Genomic DNA, 19,964 nt, shown 5'->3' on the forward strand with positions numbered 1-19,964 from the left:
GGCAAACATAGAATCCCCCCAGCTCCTTTTCGATTTCAATATGGGGCATAACATGATGAAATAACAGGAGGATGCCATGATTATCAGGGGAATTGAGTGTATTATCTGCTGATCTAGTTATCGTACACTACGGTTATTCGGCTCATTCCATCATGTAGGATGTGAGGTGTTCCAGGAATGATGTGTCATTTTTTGGGTGTACTCGTTCCCTGCAGCCAGGAACATTGCGTGACAGCATCGTGTTATGAAGAACTTTCTGTGATGGTTTAGGCCGTCTCCTATTATTACTGGGGACGTTCAGACATGTCCATGTTGCACTCCGTTATTACCGAATATTATAGGAGTGTTGATCTCTTATGATATAATGTATAATAATCTGCTTTTTTTTTCTTTCAGGTGGTAAAGTTGAAGCAGATAGAGCACACGCTGAATGAGAAGCGCATCCTACAGGCTGTTAACTTTCCTTTCCTTGTGCGCTTGGAGTATTCATTTAAGGTGATTGCGGTGACCTCCTCTTTCTTCCTTGTTTGGTGATAAGACCATAAAAATATGCCAGTCTACCCATATCCACAATCTCTATGTCCTGCCGCTCCGCTGTCTGCTCCCCCTCAGTCCCTCCCGCCGCTCCGCTGTCTGCTCGCCCCCTCAGTCCCTCCCGCCGCTCCGCTGTCTGCTAGTCCCTCCCGCGCTCCGCTGTCTGCTCGCCCCTCAGTCCCTCTCACCGCTCCGCTGTCTGCTCGCCCCTCAGTCCCTCCCGCCGCTCCGCTGTCTGCTCGCCCCTCAGTCCCTCCCGCCGCTGATATTTTGGTGCCATCATTAACGCCTTGCGTTTTTTCTTCTTAGGACAATACTAATCTGTACATGGTGATGGAGTATGTAGCGGGGGGTGAGATGTTCTCTCACCTGCGTAGGATTGGACGCTTCAGGTACTAACGCAGTGTTAATGTACGGATGTTGGCATTGGGGCACTTATTATTCTGATCTTGGTGGGCAGGCGTTTATTTTTAACCTAATTTGGCTCGTTCGTAATAACTAAATAAAATGTTTTTAATGCAGTGAACCTCACGCCCGCTTCTACGCGTCTCAGATTGTGTTAACCTTTGAATACCTGCACTCCCTGGATCTTATATACAGAGATCTGAAACCAGAAAATCTGCTTATAGACCAGCAGGGTTACATACAGGTACTTTATTTTACATTGTGTACGCTATATGGAATTAGACAAAACTGCTCCAGTAACAGGCAGGGCATGGTGGTACTTGAAGTTCCCTAGCTGATTAAAAAGGGGTAGCTTTTGGTTTGAAGGACATCAAAGGGTTTCTTCAGGCATTTTATATTGTTGGCCTATTCTTTGGATATGTTATCAATATCGGATCGGTACCCTGGCCGATATGCTGACTGAAGGGGCTGCGGCGAAAAACGCTGCCCCCCCCCTTCAGTGTTTACCCAACACAGCGCTGTACACATTCATAGCAGATGCGCCTAGGATTGCAATTTCATACCATTTAAGTGAATGGAACTGAGCTGCAATCCCTGGCACGGCTGCTTCGGATGTGTACAGTGCTGTGCTTCGTAAACATTGTATAGGACGCAGCCCCTTCAGACAGTTGATCGGTGTGCGTGTCGGGAGTCTGACCCCTCCGATCTGATATTGATGACCTATCCTAAGGATAGGCCATCAATATAAATGTCTAGTAGAACTCCTTTAATGCTCTGTAATAATGCAAATCATTAGAAAGAATTTTCAGTGATAGATTCTACGTAACATATTTTCCCAGGTTTTAGTCTTTGAATAACTGATCCATCCATCGTAGTGTAACGGTGTCCTCTCAAAAGGCCCATTACAATACACGTACATCCACAGTGAATATGGTGCCCAGTAGAGTACCCGCATTGTAGATATAGTGCCCAGTAGAGTACATCCACAGTGGATATGGTGCCCAGTAGAGTACCCGCATTGTGGATATGGTGCCCAGTAGAGTACCCGCATTGTGGATATGGTGCCCAGTAGAGTACCCGCATTGTGGATATGGTGCCCAGTAGAGTACCCGCAATGTGGATATGGTGCCCAGTAGAGTACCCCCACAGTGGATGTGGTGCCCAGTAGAGTACCCCCACAGTGGATGTGGTGCCCAGTAGAGTACCCCCACAGTGGATGTGGTGCCCAGTAGAGTACCCCCACAGTGGATGTGGTGCCCAGTAGAGTACCCCCACAGTGGATGTGGTGCCCAGTAGAGTACCCCCACAGTGGATGTGGTGCCCAGTAGAGTACCCCCACAGTGGATGTGGTGCCCAGTAGAGTACCCCCACAGTGGATGTGGTGCCCAGTAGAGTACCCCCACAGTGGATGTGGTGCCCAGTAGAGTACCCCCACAGTGGATGTGGTGCCCAGTAGAGTACCCCCACAGTGGATGTGGTGCCCAGTAGAGTACCCCCACAGTGGATGTGGTGCCCAGTAGAGTACCCCCACAGTGGATGTGGTGCCCAGTAGAGTACCCCCACAGTGGATGTGGTGCCCAGTAGAGTACCCCCACAGTGGATGTGGTGCCCAGTAGAGTACCCCCACAGTGGATGTGGTGCCCAGTAGAGTACCCCCACAGTGGATGTGGTGCCCAGTAGAGTACCCCCACAGTGGATGTGGTGCCCAGTAGAGTACCCCCACAGTGGATGTGGTGCCCAGTAGAGTACCCCCACAGTGGATGTGGTGCCCAGTAGAGTACCCCCACAGTGGATGTGGTGCCCAGTAGAGTACCCCCACAGTGGATGTGGTGCCCAGTAGAGTACCCCCACAGTGGATGTGGTGCCCAGTAGAGTACCCCCACAGTGGATGTGGTGCCCAGTAGAGTACCCCCACAGTGGATGTGGTGCCCAGTAGAGTACCCCCACAGTGGATGTGGTGCCCAGTAGAGTACCCCCACAGTGGATGTGGTGCCCAGTAGAGTACCCCCACAGTGGATGTGGTGCCCAGTAGAGTACCCCCACAGTGGATGTGGTGCCCAGTAGAGTACCCCCACAGTGGATGTGGTGCCCAGTAGAGTACCCCCACAGTGGATGTGGTGCCCAGTAGAGTACCCCCACAGTGGATGTGGTGCCCAGTAGAGTACCCCCACAGTGGATGTGGTGCCCAGTAGAGTACCCCCACAGTGGATGTGGTGCCCAGTAGAGTACCCCCACAGTGGATGTGGTGCCCAGTAGAGTACCCCCACAGTGGATGTGGTGCCCAGTAGAGTACCCCCACAGTGGATGTGGTGCCCAGTAGAGTACCCCCACAGTGGATGTGGTGCCCAGTAGAGTACCCCCACAGTGGATGTGGTGCCCAGTAGAGTACCCCCACAGTGGATGTGGTGCCCAGTAGAGTACCCCCACAGTGGATGTGGTGCCCAGTAGAGTACCCCCACAGTGGATGTGGTGCCCAGTAGAGTACCCCCACAGTGGATGTGGTGCCCAGTAGAGTACCCCCACAGTGGATGTGGTGCCCAGTAGAGTACCCCCACAGTGGATGTGGTGCCCAGTAGAGTACCCCCACAGTGGATGTGGTGCCCAGTAGAGTACCCCCACAGTGGATGTGGTGCCCAGTAGAGTACCCCCACAGTGGATGTGGTGCCCAGTAGAGTACCCCCACAGTGGATGTGGTGCCCAGTAGAGTACCCCCACAGTGGATGTGGTGCCCAGTAGAGTACCCCCACAGTGGATGTGGTGCCCAGTAGAGTACCCCCACAGTGGATGTGGTGCCCAGTAGAGTACCCCCACAGTGGATGTGGTGCCCAGTAGAGTACCCCCACAGTGGATGTGGTGCCCAGTAGAGTACCCCCACAGTGGATGTGGTGCCCAGTAGAGTACCCCCACAGTGGATGTGGTGCCCAGTAGAGTACCTGCATTGTGAATTATCTTCAGTGTCTCTGCCCATCACTGACTTTGACTTTTTTTTTTTTTTTTTTTTACCAAGGTGACCGACTTCGGCTTTGCCAAAAGAGTAAAGGGAAGAACTTGGACTCTGTGTGGGACCCCGGAGTACTTGGCCCCTGAGATTATTCTTAGCAAGGTGAGAAGCAGATTCCAGTAAATGTTTTCATTTGGACAGTGACACCATTTTCATCATTTCGCCTCTGTCCACTACCACAATGGATCTGAAACAAAGCAGTGTAGATGTGATTGAAGTGGAGACTTTCAACTTTAATTCAAAGGGGTTTATTAGTCATTAAGGAGTTACAGCCATTTTTAACTTCGTCCCTCCATTTTCACAGGCTCCAAAGTAATTTGATAATTGACTGATGATCAGTTTAATGGCCGGACGCGGCATCTTCCTTCGTTATTTCGTGACAAATTGAAGGGGTTGTAGAGGGTTAAAAAAATATGGCTGCTTTTATTCCAAAAACCGCACCACACCTGTCCATGGGTTGTCTGGTATTGCAGCTGAGCTCCATTTGAAGTGAATGGAGAGAAGTTGAATCCAAGTGTTGAATTTACATTTGGTAGCTGTTCATGGGAACTCTCAATATGCGTGTCAATTCAAGAGAATTTGGCACTTCATTAGACGGAAAAACAGAACAAACCGATCAGAGAGATAAGAGAAACGTTAGCGGACATATCCACAATTTGGCACATTCTTAAAAAGAAGATATACACTGGCGAGCTCGGCGACACAAAGAAGCCTGGAGGACCACAGAAGACCACTACTGAAGAAGACCGCAGAATTGTTTTCTTTTTTTTAAAAATCCCCTTCACAACATCTAGACAAGTCAAGAACACTGGAGGAGGCTGCGTATCACTGTCAGTCTACAATCCGGAGACCTCTTCATGAATGTTAATACACCGGTTTCATCACCCGGTGCGCACCACTGGTAATACTCCAACACAGAAAGCCGGATTAGACTTTGCTTAATAAAAAGAAAAAAAAAAGCCGCCCAGTTCTGGAATAATATACTTTGGACGTATGAAAACAAGATGAACTTGTACCAGAATTGTATAAAGAGATCAATAAGATCTAGAGCATGCCACGTTTATCTGTCACGCGTTGCAGGCAGGGTTATGGCATGAGCATGAATGGCTGCCAGTGGAACTGTCACTGGTGTGTATTGTTGATGTGACTATGGATAGAAGGAGCAGGATGAATACTGAAGTTTGAATATGAGCAGAAAGTCTCGCTCTATAGTCAAATGCTGCAAAACAGGACGGCGTTTCACAGTACAGATAGATAATGACCCAAAACAAGCCGCGAAAGCAACCGAAGAGCTTCTTAAGGCAAAGAAATGGAATATTCTTCAATGGCCGGGTCATTCACCAGACCTCAGCCCCTTCCACACTGCGTTTTGCCTGTAGGTTTAAAAGGAAAAACAGCCAGCGTGTACATTAAATGTACCCATAGGCTCCTATTCTACCAGAAGAGGCAAAAAGCATGTTTTGATGGCCAGCATGGCCATACATTACGTGGATAGTCAATTTATTTCAAAATAAATTGTGTAATATTTAATTTCTCCTGTGATGGCGCTGCAGGAAAATTGAACACTTGTTTTCTGGTGATCCTACACATTACAGCTAATCTCAGGGGGTCCCAGCAGCAGGACACCCTGTGATCCGCTTATTTTCAAGGTGGCCCTTTTAACTGGAAGGGATTGTCCAGAGTGCACAACCCCTTTTAAGTAATGAACCGGTTTGGTATAATAGAATACATTTACAGTTTGATAAATGTCAGAAAATCATTGTCCAAATTGCATTTTGCTGAAATGTTTACCATTTCCCCCGAACTATAAATACTATGCAAATGTATACGTATCCAAAAAATAAAAAACGACCACTTTCTCCCTAATCAATATGGCCACAATTGCATAGATCTCCCCTCTCATGAAGCAATTGTGTCCTATATAGGTATACTGTCGTTTCTAACGGTGGGCCGCTCACCGCATTCGGTGCCCCGTGTTTGCCTACGCTCTTGGGGTGATGTCTTTGCCTAGTAAACTGCAGAGGACTATCTTTGTATACAGTTTAATGATTCCTCTCTTCCCACTTTCTAGGGGTATAATAAAGCCGTGGACTGGTGGGCTCTTGGGGTCCTGATTTATGAAATGGCCGCAGGCTATCCCCCTTTCTTTGCTGACCAGCCTATTCAGATCTATGAAAAGATCGTATCTGGGAAGGTTAGTGTCCAAGTTCATCTGACTTTCTCATCTTGACTTCCATAGCTCCTTTTTACTTCTATTGTCAAGGGGTACTCCAGAGATTTTATATTGATTGCCTACGCTTAGTATAGGCCATCAATATCAGATCTGTGGGAGTCCGACTCCCAACACCCCCGCAGGTTAGCTGGCTGAAGGGGACGCAGCCTTTTCCCAGTTTATAGGCACAGCGCCATACACATCCGTAGCGGCTGTGACTGGGATTGTGGTTCTGGTTCCATCAAGTAAATGGGACCAAGCTGCGATCTGGCACAGCCGCTACAAATGCGTACAGCGCTCTGCCAGGTAAACACTGAAGAGGCCATGGGTCGGCCATCAATAGAAAATGGCTGGAGAACCCCTTGTAACCAATGAAGTGACAAACTGCTGTGTTAGGATATAATGTGTGCCATAAGTGAGTGGGAGCTGAGAGTTGTTCCCATTGATAATGTACGATGGTTGCTTTTCTTTGAAGAGTGGGGGGAGGGGATAATTCTTGAAGTGTTGTCAACGTGAGCAATATTGGTGCTCAAAACGAAGGCTGCAAGCCAGGACGACTATTTAATGAGGATCTGTTACTAGTTTAGTAATGCCCAATCTCCTAACTAATTTAGCAGATTGGACATTACTACACTGATAATAAACGTTTTGGGGTGCAATTTTCACTAGCATTATTTTAAGTTATGAGCTTTTTTTCTAAATTTGCAAATGAGGCTATACTAGCCAAGTGGGTGTCCACAGCAGCGATTCTCCTGGGGTGGAGCCTCCTCACAGCCTCGGACACTGTCCTATCAGCATGAAGCTGCTTCACACAGTGTGAGAGACTGAGGCTCGAGTGACAGTGGTTCTGGTGGCATATGAAAGATGAGAATCTAATATTTTCTAATTATTCTAATATGCCACCAGGTTCAGAGTTCTAGCTGTGAAGCAACCTGAGGTATCTTCAGTTAAAGACACAGTCCGGAATGGGAACTGTATATGCATATAGTATACAGCTTCCATTCCCAAATGTGGTTTTAACTGGTGATACCGCCGGTTATTTCACAGCTAGAATTTATTGATTAGATTAGAATCTCATCTTTCATATGACACCAGTACCGCTATTCTAGGTGGTCCACAGCCGGAGATATGGCTGTTTGAAGTGATCCCCCTCCCTCCAGCCTGAGTCTCTCACACTGTGTGAAGCAGCTTCATGCTGATAGGACAGCGTCAGAGGCTGTGAGGAGGCTCCACCCCAGGAGAATCGCTGGTGTTGACGCCCATTTGTCTAGTATAGCCTCATTTGCATATGTAGGGAAAAAAAGCTCATAACTTTTTTTTTAAATAAGAGATTTTTGGGGACACAATTTTCACTAGCGTTCTCGGTGTGACAGCACCTATTAGATTAGCTAGGAGATAGGGCATTACTAAACTAGTGACAGAGCCTCTAAGTAATCGGTTGTCTGTCTAGATATCCAAACGCTGTTTATCATGCAAATTTGAGCTTTTTGTTTTTAAAAAGTGTCAAAAATTCTGTCTTCCTTGTCGTTATGGGGTATTCAATGAAGAATGATGTGGGAAAAATGTGTTTTTGTTTTTTTTTGTTTGTTTTTTTTCTTCACTTTAGCACAAGGCCTCAACATAACAAAATGTAAACATTGAAAGGGTCTGAAGACTTTCTAAATTCACTGTAAATCTAGAGTTGGAGGGATGTTTGAGAGAGTAGTCATTCTCTGTGGTGTAGTAGTGGCGCTCGTGTTAACAGGGAATCCCACTTGTAACTTGAGATCTCCTCTATAACCTTTTGGGTCTAAGGATAAAGTGCCCCCCTATTGGTAGAACATAGGTATAGGTTATCTAGTAATAGTCCCGGGTGGGATTGACATAAGTTTTTTGCTTAGTATGATCAGGTTTACTATAAAGTAAAGTGTCAAAAATGATAATTTGACTATTTTTATTGTTTAAGATAACACAAAAAGTAGCTTAAAAAAATGTATCCAGTGTTGAATAGATGCCACATTTAGCGGTTTCCTGCACCCCTTTTTTTACAGCGTTTGTACATTTTATAGATCTGCCACAATGTGTTCTGTGGAAACTTTTTTTTACATTTTATGGATATTCTTACGTTAACAGGTTCGTTTCCCTTCACACTTCAGTTCTGATTTGAAGGATCTTCTCAGAAACCTCTTGCAGGTTGACCTTACCAAGAGATTTGGGAACCTAAAGAATGGTGTGACAGACATCAAGGGTCATAAATGGTTCAGCACCACAGATTGGATTGCAGTTTATCAGAAGAAGGTACGGTCTCGCCTCATAACTAATTGTCCATCCAATCATGTCAAGTTTTCCCAAAATGGGACCACAAGGACAACTATAAAGGGCAGTCTAGCGAGAACCCTCAGGAAGAAGTGACCCACCAGACATATAACTGACAGCTTTAAAGGGGTCTTTCAGAAATGAGAACTTTTAAAAGGTGCCTTCTGTTTCAACAAACTTTTTACATGTCCGATGTTTTGGTCAGTGGGGGTCCAGCTCCTGAGATTGTCGCTTACTGGACTGAAGGTCCTGGAACTGAGCGCTGCGCACTTTTGGACTTGTTCAGCTAATCCTGGGAGAGCAAAGCAGTGTAGGGGCTCAAAGAAAGTCTAAGGCCCCTACAAGACTAACCCCGCCTCTCACAGGATCAGCCAATCATAGGCAAAGGAGTACAGCGCTAAGCACTTCTGACCCTTTGTACCAGCAATCAAAGTGTATAACATGACTGTAAACAAGTCAGACATTTGTTAAAGCGATATTAAAACATGCTAGGCTCAGTCACTTATCGATGTTTACACGTTGGCATGATAATGTCACATGAGCTGACTGGCCAATCACAGCCCACTTTAGTGACTTTACTATTCATGAAACATCACTGAAACAGGCTGTGATTGGCCACATGTGTCGTCCCTTTGGACTAGTTCCGGCATGTAATCAAAGATGTGATCTGTTAAATGGGTTTTCCAAACATGACCTTGATGGCCTATTCTTGGGATAGATCATGAATGTGTGATCGTGGGGGTCCAACCCTTTTGATCAGCAGAACCAAGTGGACATGGCACTTGCTGGAGAACCCTGGCACAGCAGGATTTTTTTAGATGTTCAGTTGCTGACCTGCAGTACAAGATACAAATGCATGTACAGAAGCACCACTGTGTGTGTCATAACTGTCCAATTAGTCCAATATAAATTCGTGGATAACCCCTCTAAAAAATTTTTTAACTGAACGTCTTCTGAGTGTCGTGTACTTTAATGTTCTCACTGAAGATCCTGGTAACTGCACTATTCGTGTCTTCATTTTTCACCAATTCGCTCTTATTTTTCGGTCTCTCTCAGGTGGAGGCTCCCTTCATACCGAAGTGCAAGGGCCCAGGTGACACCAGTAATTTTGATGATTATGAAGAAGAGGAGATCAGAGTCTCCATTACAGATAAGTGCGCCAAAGAATTCTCTGAGTTCTGAAGAGCGCATTGAGAGGAGGAATCCTTACTCAAGACCTCCCAAGATCAAGCGAGACCGATGGAGAGAATGCCGCTGACCGGCACACAAACTTCTCCTCCCCTTTCACAGTTCCCACCTCTCTAGCTTTTATTAGTGGTGCAGAATCGACTTGGCGGCCATCTTATTTTATCCTGGATCTGGTGGTGCTGGTTTCGATTGGTCCTGGAGATCCCCAGTCTGTCATCCCCACTTCCCTCACACTTTTGCTTCTCTCCTTGACAGATCAGAGGGGCCAAGGAAGTTATTTAAATGTGACTGGTTCCTCTAGGGTGGAGTCAGAACCTTAGGGGCAGGGCCTATGTCCTTCAGGATGCGGCCTATGTTTTTTTGTTTTTTTTTTTAACCATTTTCATCCGAAGAGCTTGGCTACTGGTTTTTAATCATTTAGTTTACATAGTTTATAAATTGTGAACTGTTTTAATCTGAATTCTTCTCCCTGCCAATCACTGTCCTGTTGCCCAGCTTTCCTTGTCCTAGAATGACTTTTAAACTGAAGTGCCAGTTTTTACCCCTTTTCCCCGCCCGTATTCCCCACCATTGTCCCCCACCTTACACAACTGTTAAGTTCACGTACCCACATTTTTGCCTCTGAGTTAACCCCTTCTCCCATCATTGATGCCATAACCTTCTTCTGGTAGGTCCAATCATATATTTATTGGCTTCCTACAAGGATAACTTTTATCTGGTGTGGAAGGAGTGGTTATAGGAGAGGAACCAAACTTTTCTGGTCAGGATGACGCCATTTGTTATATTTTTAAATGGAGCAGGTTGTTAGTGTTTTTGAGGCTTTGGTTGACCTGAAGGCCATCTGTTGAGTGAGTTGGTAATATTGCGAAGGTCCTGAGCGATTAATATTTACACAGGGTTAACGTTCTTACTACTTGCCACGACTCTGGACTGGAGGCAATGAGGCACTAATGTTTTCAAGAGCTGCCTGGTTGTCATCTGTTTTGGTGATTTGCTCACAATTTAGACAGCATTGAGAGATTAATTATTGGTCTAATGCCATCAATTGAGACCAGAAGATGCAACAAAGGGCATCTTCTAGCGTCTTCCAGTGTAGACTAGGTTTATACACGGTTGCCCATTTCTATTTATTATAAGTACTAGGCCACGAATGAAGTGAACGGTGTCCGAGTGGGCTCCGTTTTTTTTTCTTCCGGCAATCCCCCCCCACCACCACCACGCCCCATAGGCTCTTGCAATTGTAATACAGGCCATACCTTGGTGAAGGTCCCTTCAGCCCATCACACAAGCTAGCAGTACAGTCTTAGATGACAATTTAGTGGACATAGTTACATGTTTTCTATGTGTAGTCACCTTTTTAGTGGGAAGATCACAGTAGATATGCATTTATTTGATATCTATGTCTGGGGCAGCTCTAGAAACGTCGGCTTTATGGCCTTGAAAATGTGTACAGGACACCATTTCCTTCGTGGAGGTGAAGGCTTGTTCATTTGCTCTTTCTTTCTAAGTAGATGTTGGAATGGGTTGTTTGAGATTCGAAAAACAAGACTGGTTTCTTACAGAAACGGCGCCACCCTTGCCCTTTGGTTGTGTCTGATATTGCAGTTACATGAAGAAAAGATTGGAGCTGCAATACCCGACACAGCCCAATGATGAGAGTGGTAGTGTTTCTGGAAGAAAGAAGCCATGTATTTCATATCTCGTGCAGCCACTTTTAAGTTTCTGAGCCAGCTCAAAGTATTAAGATGTGGATATGGGGACCCTACAGCTAGAAACCTCCTTGGTTGAGAATTTTAGTAGACACGGGAGACCCTTGAGTATTGTAGACTAAAATGGCAAATCTTGAAATGTTATGAATCCACTCTGGCTCTCAAGTGGGTCCCCCATGGCCAGTAGACTAGAGTCATGGGGCAGTACATAGCTAGTTGGCACCCAAGTGTGGTGTTTTTTTGTGTTTTTTTTTGTTTATCCATCATAATGTTGGTTGAGGCCCGAACGATGGGCCGCTCCTCTTCTGACCTGTGATGTTATGACATCATGGGGGTTTTGGCTTTTGAGAATTCGTTGATGGTGAGGGAAGTGGGATCATTTGGGGGCAGATCTGTGAATTTCTATTACGTTTTCACTTAAATAAACTTTATATATATATATATATATATATATATATATATATATATATATATATATATATATACACACACATTCACTTCTTACATGTTATACTGTAAACATTTGAGACAATTACCAATAAAGTTTTGTTTAAAAAAAAAAAGTTCCGCATGAAAGTGATATCAAAAGCCGTACGTCCATTTTTCATTCAGTCCCTGCTCGTGTTTGAAGAAATGGAATATAATCTGATATCATTTCTCTGTATTTTATCCAGGGCTAGAAATATGGCTTTAGACAAGATTTTAGAAGAAATATTCAGAAATGCATAAAACTGTTTGGGGTGAGTGTATTACAAGAAAATGGTTATTTACACTTAATCCTGAAATTCTCTAGCACACGTATAGTGGTTCAGTGGTCCAAGAACATTTCACAGCAACATTGATTTTCTGATTTGACCACAAGGGGGAGTCCTGATTGTGTATAGAAAAAAGCACATGTAGTGCAACATTCTCCTGAGGATGGATTCACTTAGGTCCACGGGTAACGAAACCGTCAGCGCTGATGAAAGGTAATGATGGAGCAAAAGTAGATTGACCTTCCTGGAGCACAGTCCTAAAAAATGTGTGTCCCCAACTTTCCACTGACCCTGAATGGTATATATAACTTCATGGTTTGCAGAGATTCATTCGCTCTCTACTACTCTGCTAGTGTAAGGCTATGTGCACACACAAAATCAGAAACTTCTGAAAATACAGAGCGGTTTTCAATAGAAAGCATCTGATTTTCAGCCTTTTTTCGTGGCCGTTTTTCTAGAGCGTCAATGAAAAATGGCTCAAGAAGTGACATGTACTATTTTGCGCGTGTTTTTTTACGCGCCCGATATTAGTGAGATTCTACTCCTGTCATGACATAACTTTATCATGTATCTCATCCACTTGTATCAGGATATAAAGACCCTTAGGTTTTTCCGAGTGCTGTATTGGGTTATCTCCGTCAGGCCCATAGAAAGTAAACTCTCTCGCTGCCAGGGATTTCTGCACATTTTGCACCTCTGTTAAGTTGGGACAACTTTCAACGCTTTATGCGCACAGGTGCCTTCCTGCAATTTTGAGTCCGTGTAATTACTTAGTCAAAAAATGTAATTGTTTGTGGCTAAAAGTGGGACCCAAGTATAAAAAAAAAAAATTAGGCACCGCACCTCCTAAAAATAGAAGTTTAGATTTCATACGCGTTTCATGTATTGTCTACGTGAAATTATCACCAGAACTGGAGAGACCACACAAATGATTTTAAGCTGGAAATTTAAAAAAGTTAAAAATAGAATCTAGAAAACATGGATTACGCACCTTGAAAAGTGAGTGCAGCCCCGCACCAAATCTATTTCCTGAAAGCAGACCTAGTGATTGCAGTTGTCTTACCATTCTCTTTAGATCCGATGTCCACCTTCATTTAACTTTGACAAATAGGATTTAATGTATATATATATATTTTTTTTTAATTGCATTATATCGTACATTTGTGCCTATAACTTGCACCCAAGCAGAAGCTTACACACAAAAACAATCAAGGCGTGCAAAGTTCATATATACCACCAGCGTCGACCTAAAAAAAGAACAACGTTATGTGTTGATAGCGCACGGCGTGTTGTAATACGACCTGATTTATACCTACAACCACCTACACGAACAGTAAGAATTGCATAAAATTCAAGGCTAAACCGCAGAATGCACCGACCGTTTTTTTTTGCGTGCACATTAAGGGCTCATTCACACCTACGTATAAATATATGGATTTGCAATACAGATCATAGGTTTTCATTTTTTATTTTTTTTTTACTATTTTTTTTTTCCCATTTTTGTTTGCGCGATGCGATAGTTTACAGTATATTGTTTTGCGAGTTGTCTGTTTGTCATCCATATTTGAGATTCTTTTTTTTTTAGTTCAGGGTATATTCACACATCTTATTTTCAGCTGTATTTTGGGCCATAAACTCCTCGAAAAATGGCTGAAAAAAACCAGAAGCTAAACACCTCCAAACATCTGGCCATTGATTACAATGGGAAAAACGGCGTTTCATTCAGATGGGGCGATTTTTTATTTTTTTTAAATTTATTTTTTATGCGTCCGTTTGAAAAAACGCCCCATAAAAGGAAGTGCATGTCACTTCTTGAGCCGTTTTTGGAGCCGTTTTTCATTGTGTAAATAGAAAAACCGCTCCAAAAACAGCCTTAAAAAAACGTTTGATACTTAAAAAATAGCTGCAAAGCAGAGGCTGGTTTCCCTTGAAAACAGCTCCTTGTTTTGCGTGTGAACATACTCTAAAGGATGAATGATCTTTTGGCTGCTTTTGTAATGTGGTTGGAGAAATAGATGTTAAAAAAAAAAAAAATATGGAACAAATACGCACATGTGACCTATGCAAACACGGAACATTAGTTTTAATATTTAAAAGGGTTATCTAGAGATAGGCCATCAATGTACCTGTGTGTATTATATATGGGTAGATGTTGTGCCTGTGTGTATTATATATGGGTATATGTTGTACCTGTGTGTATTATATATGGGTAGATGTTGTACCTGTGTGTATTATATATGGGTATATGTTGTACCTGTGTGTATTATATATGGGTATATGTTGTACCTGTGCGTATTATATATGGGTATATGTTGTACCTGTGCGTATTATATATGGGTATATGTTGTACCTGTATGTATTATATATGGGTATATGTTGTGCCTGTGCGTATTATATATGGGTATATGTTGTACCTGTGCGTATTATATATGGGTATATGTTGTACCTGTGTGTATTATATATGGGTATATGTTGTGCCTGTGCGTATTATATATGGGTATATGTTGTACCTGTGTGTATTATATATGGGTATATGTTGTGCCTGTGCGTATTATATATGGGTATATGTTGTACCTGTGTGTATTATATATGGGTATATGTTGTGCCTGTGCGTATTATATATGGGTATATGTTGTACCTGTGTGTATTATATATGGGTATATGTTGTGCCTGTGTGTATTATATATGGGTATATACTGTACCTGTGTGTATTATATATGGGTATATGTTGTGCCTGTGTGTATTATATATGGGTAGATGTTGTACCTGTGCGTATTATATATGGGTATATGTTGTACCTGTATGTATTATATATGGGTATATGTTGTGCCTGTGCGTATTATATATGGGTATATGTTGTACCTGTGTGTATTATATATGGGTATATGTTGTGCCTGTGCGTATTATATATGGGTATATGTTGTACCTGTGTGTATTATATATGGGTATATGTTGTGCCTGTGCGTATTATATATGGGTATATGTTGTACCTGTGTGTATTATATATGGGTATATGTTGTGCCTGTGTGTATTATATATGGGTATATACTGTACCTGTGTGTATTATATATGGGTATATGTTGTGCCTGTGTGTATTATATATGGGTAGATGTTGTACCTGTGCGTATTATATATGGGTATATGTTGTACCTGTATGTATTATATATGGGTATATGTTGTGCCTCTGTGTATTATATATGGGTATATGTTGTACCTGTGTGTATTATATATGGGTATATACTGTACCTGTGCGTATTATATATGGGTATATGTTGTACCTGTATGTATTATATATGGGTATATGTTGTACCTGTGTGTATTATATATGGGTATATGTTGTGCCTGTGTGTATTATATATGGGTATATACTGTACCTGTGTGTATTATATATGGGTATATGTTGTGCCTGTGTGTATTATATATGGGTATATGTTGTACCGGTGTGTATTATATATGGGTATATGTTGTGCCTGTGCGTATTATATATATGGGTATATGTTGTACCTGTGTGTATTATATATGGGTAGATGTTGTACCTGTGTGTATTATATATGGGTAGATGTTGTACCTGTGTGTATTATATATGGGTATATGTTGTGCCTGTGTGTATTATATATGGGTATATGTTGTACCTGTGTGTATTATATATGGGTATATGTTGTGCCTGTGTGTATTATATATGGGTATATGTTGTGCCTGTGTGTATTATATATGGGTATATGTTGTACCTGTGTGTATTATATATGGGTATATGTTGTACCTGTGTGTATTATATATGGGTATATGTTGTGCCTGTGTGTATTATATATGGGTATATGTTGTGCCTGTGTGTATTATATATGGGTATATGTTGTGCCTGTGTGTATTATATATGGGTAGATGTTGTACCGGTGTGTATTATATATGGGTATATGTTGTACCTGTGTGTATTATATATGGGTAGATGTTGTACCGGTGTGTATTATATATGGGTATATGTTGTACCTGTGCGTATTATATATGGGTATATGTTGTACCTGTGCGTATTATATATGGGTATATGTTGTGCCTGTGCGTATTATATATGGGTATGTGTTGTGCCTGTGCGTATTATATATGGGTATATGTTGTGCCTGTGCGTATTATATATGGGTAGATGTTGTGCCTGTGCGTATTATATATGGGTAGATGTTGTACCTGTGCGTATTATATATGGGTAGATGTTGTACCTGTGCGTATTATATATGGGTATATGTTGTACCGGTGCGTATTATATATGGGTAGATGTTGTACCTGTGCGTATTATATATGGGTATATGTTGTACCGGTGTGTATTATATATGGGTATATGTTGTACCTGTGCGTATTATATATGGGTATATGTTGTACCGGTGTGTATTATATATGGGTATATGTTGTACCTGTGCGTATTATATATGGGTATATGTTGTGCCTGTGCGTATTATATATGGGTATGTGTTGTGCCTGTGCGTATTATATATGGGTAGATGTTGTGCCTGTGCGTATTATATATGGGTATATGTTGTGCCTGTGCGTATTATATATGGGTATATGTTGTGCCTGTGCGTATTATATATGGGTAGATGTTGTGCCTCTGTGTATTATATATGGGTATATGTTGTACCGGTGCGTATTATATATGGGTATATGTTGTGCCTGTGCGTATTATATATGGGTATATGTTGTACCTGTGTGTATTATATATGGGTAGATGTTGTACCTGTGCGTATTATATATGGGTATATGTTGTACCGGTGCGTATTATATATGGGTAGATGTTGTACCTGTGCGTATTATATATGGGTATATGTTGTACCGGTGCGTATTATATATGGGTATATGTTGTACCTGTGCGTATTATATATGGGTATATGTTGTACCGGTGTGTATTATATATGGGTAGATGTTGTACCTGTGCGTATTATATATGGGTAGATGTTGTGCCTGTGCGTATTATATATGGGTAGATGTTGTACCTGTGCGTATTATATATGGGTAGATGTTGTGCCTGTGCGTATTATATATGGGTATATGTTGTGCCTGTGTGTATTATATATGGGTATGTGTTGTGCCTGTGCGTATTATATATGGGTAGATGTTGTACCTGTGCGTATTATATATGGGTAGATGTTGTGCCTGTGCGTATTATATATGGGTATATGTTGTACCTGTGTGTATTATATATGGGTATGTGTTGTGCCTGTGCGTATTATATATGGGTAGATGTTGTACCTGTGTGTATTATATATGGGTAGATGTTGTGCCTGTGCGTATTATATATGGGTATATGTTGTGTCTGTGTGTATTATATATGGGTATATGTTGTGCCTGTGTGTATTATATATGGGTATATGTTGTACCTGTGTGTATTATATATGGGTAGATGTTGTACCTGTATGTATTATATATGGGTAGATGTTGTGCCTGTGTGTATTTGATATATGGGTATATGTTGTGCCTGTGTGTATTATATATGGGTATATGTTGTGCCTGTGTGTATTATATATGGGTATATGTTGTGCCTGTGCGTATTATATATGGGTATATGTTGTGCCTGTGTGTATTATATATGGGTATATGTTGTGCCTGTGCGTATTATATATGGGTATATGTTGTGCCTGTGTGTATTATATATGGGTATATGTTGTACCTGTGTGTATTATATATGGGTATATGTTGTGCCTGTGTGTATTATATATGGGTATATGTTGTGCCTGTGTGTATTATATATGGGTATATGTTGTGCCTGTATGTATTATACTAGTCCTTCTCAATGAATTAGAATATCAAAAAGTTAATTTCAGTAATTCAATTCAAAAAGTGAAACTCACATATTCTATAGATTCATTACACACAGAGTGATCTATTTCCAGCATGTTTTTCTTTTAATGTTGATGATTATGGTAACAGTTAATGAAAACCCCAAATTTAGTGTCTCAGAAAATTAGAATATGATATAAGCCCAATTTCAAAAATGATTTTTAATACCGAAATGTAGGTCTACTGAGAAGCATGTTCAGTATATGCCCTCAATACTTGGTCGGGGCTCCGACTGCATGAATTACTGCATCAATGCGGCGTGGCATGGAGGCGATCAGCCTGTGGCACTGCTGAGGTGTTGTCAATGCGGCGTGGCATGGAGGCGAACAGCCGGTGGCACTGCTGAGGTGTTACAAATGCGGCGTGGCATGGAGGCGATCAGCCTGTGGCACTGCTGAGGTGTTATCAATGTGGCGTGGCATGGAGGCGATCAGCCTGTGGCACTGCTGAGGTGTTATCAATGTGGCGTGGCATGGAGGCGATCAGCCTGTGGCACTGCTGAGGTGTTATGGAAGCCCAGGTTGCTTTGATATCGGCCTTCAGCTCGTCTGCATTGTTGGGTCTGGTGCCTCATCTTCCTCTTGACAATACCTGGTAGATTCTCTATGGGGTTTAGGTCAGGCGGGTTTGCTGGCTAATCAAGCGCAGTGATACTGTGGTTATTACACCAGGTATTGGTACTTTTGGCAGTGTGGGCAGGTGCCAAGTCCTGCTGGAAAACAAAGTAAGCATCTCCATAAAGCTTGTCAGCAGAGGGAAGCATGAAGTGCTCGAAAATGTCCTGGTAGACGCTGCGCTGACTCTGGACCTGATATAACACAGTGGACCAACACCAGCAGATGACATGGCCCCCAAACCATCACTGACTGTGGAAACCTCACACTGGACCGCAAGACACTTGGATTGACGCCTCTCCACTCTTCCTCCAGACTCTGGGACCGAGATTTCCAAATTAAATGCTAAATTTACTTTCATCTGAAAACAGGACTTTGGACACGGAGCAGCAGTGTTGGTCCACTGTGTTATATCAAGTCCAGAGTCAGCGCAGGGTCTAGCAGGACCTTTCCCAGCACTTCATGCTTCCCTCTGCGGACAAGCTTTATGGAGAGGCTGATTTCATTTTCCAGCAGGACTTGGCACCGGCCCACACTGCCAAAGTACTAATACCTGGTGTAATAACCACAGTATCACTGCGCTTGATGGCCAGCAAACTCGCCTGACCTAAACCCCATAGAGAATCTATGGGGTATTGTCCAGAAGAAGATGAGAGGCACCAGACCCAACAATGCAGACGAGCTGAATGCCACTATCAAAGCAACCTGGGCATCCATAACACCTCAGCAGTGCCACAGGCTGATCACCCCCATGCCACGCCGCATTGATAACACCTCAGCAATGCCACAGGCTGATCGCTCCATGCCACGCATTGATAATACCTCAGCAGTGCCACAGGCTGATCGCCTCCATGCCACGCAGCATTGATGACACCTCAGCAGTGCCACAGGCTGATCGCCTCCATGCCACGCATTGATAATACCTCAGCAGTGCCACAGGCTGATCGCCTCCATGCCACGCAGCATTGATGCAGTAATTCATGCAGAGTTGGAGCCCCGACCAATTATTGAGGGCAGATACTGTACATACTTTTCAGTAGGCCAACATTTCGGTATTAAAAATCATTTTTGAAATTGGGCTTATAGAATATTCTAACTTTCTCAGACACTAAATTTTGGGTTTTCATTAACCGTTAGCCATAATCTTCAACATTAAAAGAAAAAAAATGCTGGAAATAGATCATTCTGTGTGTAATGAATCTATAGAATATGAGTTTCACTTTTTGAATTGAATTACTGAAATAAATTAAGTTTTTGATATTCTAATTCATTGAGAAGGACTAGTGTGTGTGTGTGTGTGTGTGTGTGTGTATATATATATATTGTACCTGTGCCTATTATATATAGGTTTGTAATGTGCCTGTGTGTATTAAATATGGGTATATGTTGTGCCTGTGTGTATTATATATGGGTAGATGTTGTACCTGTGCG

At 42.7% G+C, this 19,964-nt stretch overlaps 1 protein-coding gene across 5 annotated transcripts in view; it reads left to right on the top strand.

The window, feature by feature from the left end:
• The window catches only part of LOC142750030 (cAMP-dependent protein kinase catalytic subunit alpha), a 51,630-nt gene extending 39,743 nt beyond the window's left edge, over positions 1–11,887 (top strand). For all 5 annotated transcript variants that reach the window (XM_075858745.1, XM_075858747.1, XM_075858748.1 and 2 more), the window contains 7 exons: positions 397–495; positions 844–926; positions 1,057–1,183; positions 3,947–4,042; positions 6,012–6,134; positions 8,265–8,429; positions 9,504–11,887. In XM_075858745.1, coding sequence (XP_075714860.1) covers positions 397–495; positions 844–926; positions 1,057–1,183; positions 3,947–4,042; positions 6,012–6,134; positions 8,265–8,429; positions 9,504–9,629 — 819 coding nt within the window. In that variant the 3' untranslated portion in view covers positions 9,630–11,887. The remainder of the gene's footprint in view (positions 1–396; positions 496–843; positions 927–1,056; positions 1,184–3,946; positions 4,043–6,011; positions 6,135–8,264; positions 8,430–9,503) is intronic.
• Positions 11,888–19,964: the final 8,077 nt, after the last annotated feature.

This window comes from Rhinoderma darwinii, chromosome 3, assembly GCF_050947455.1.
Source record: "Rhinoderma darwinii isolate aRhiDar2 chromosome 3, aRhiDar2.hap1, whole genome shotgun sequence".
Taxonomy (NCBI): domain Eukaryota; kingdom Metazoa; phylum Chordata; class Amphibia; order Anura; family Rhinodermatidae; genus Rhinoderma; species Rhinoderma darwinii.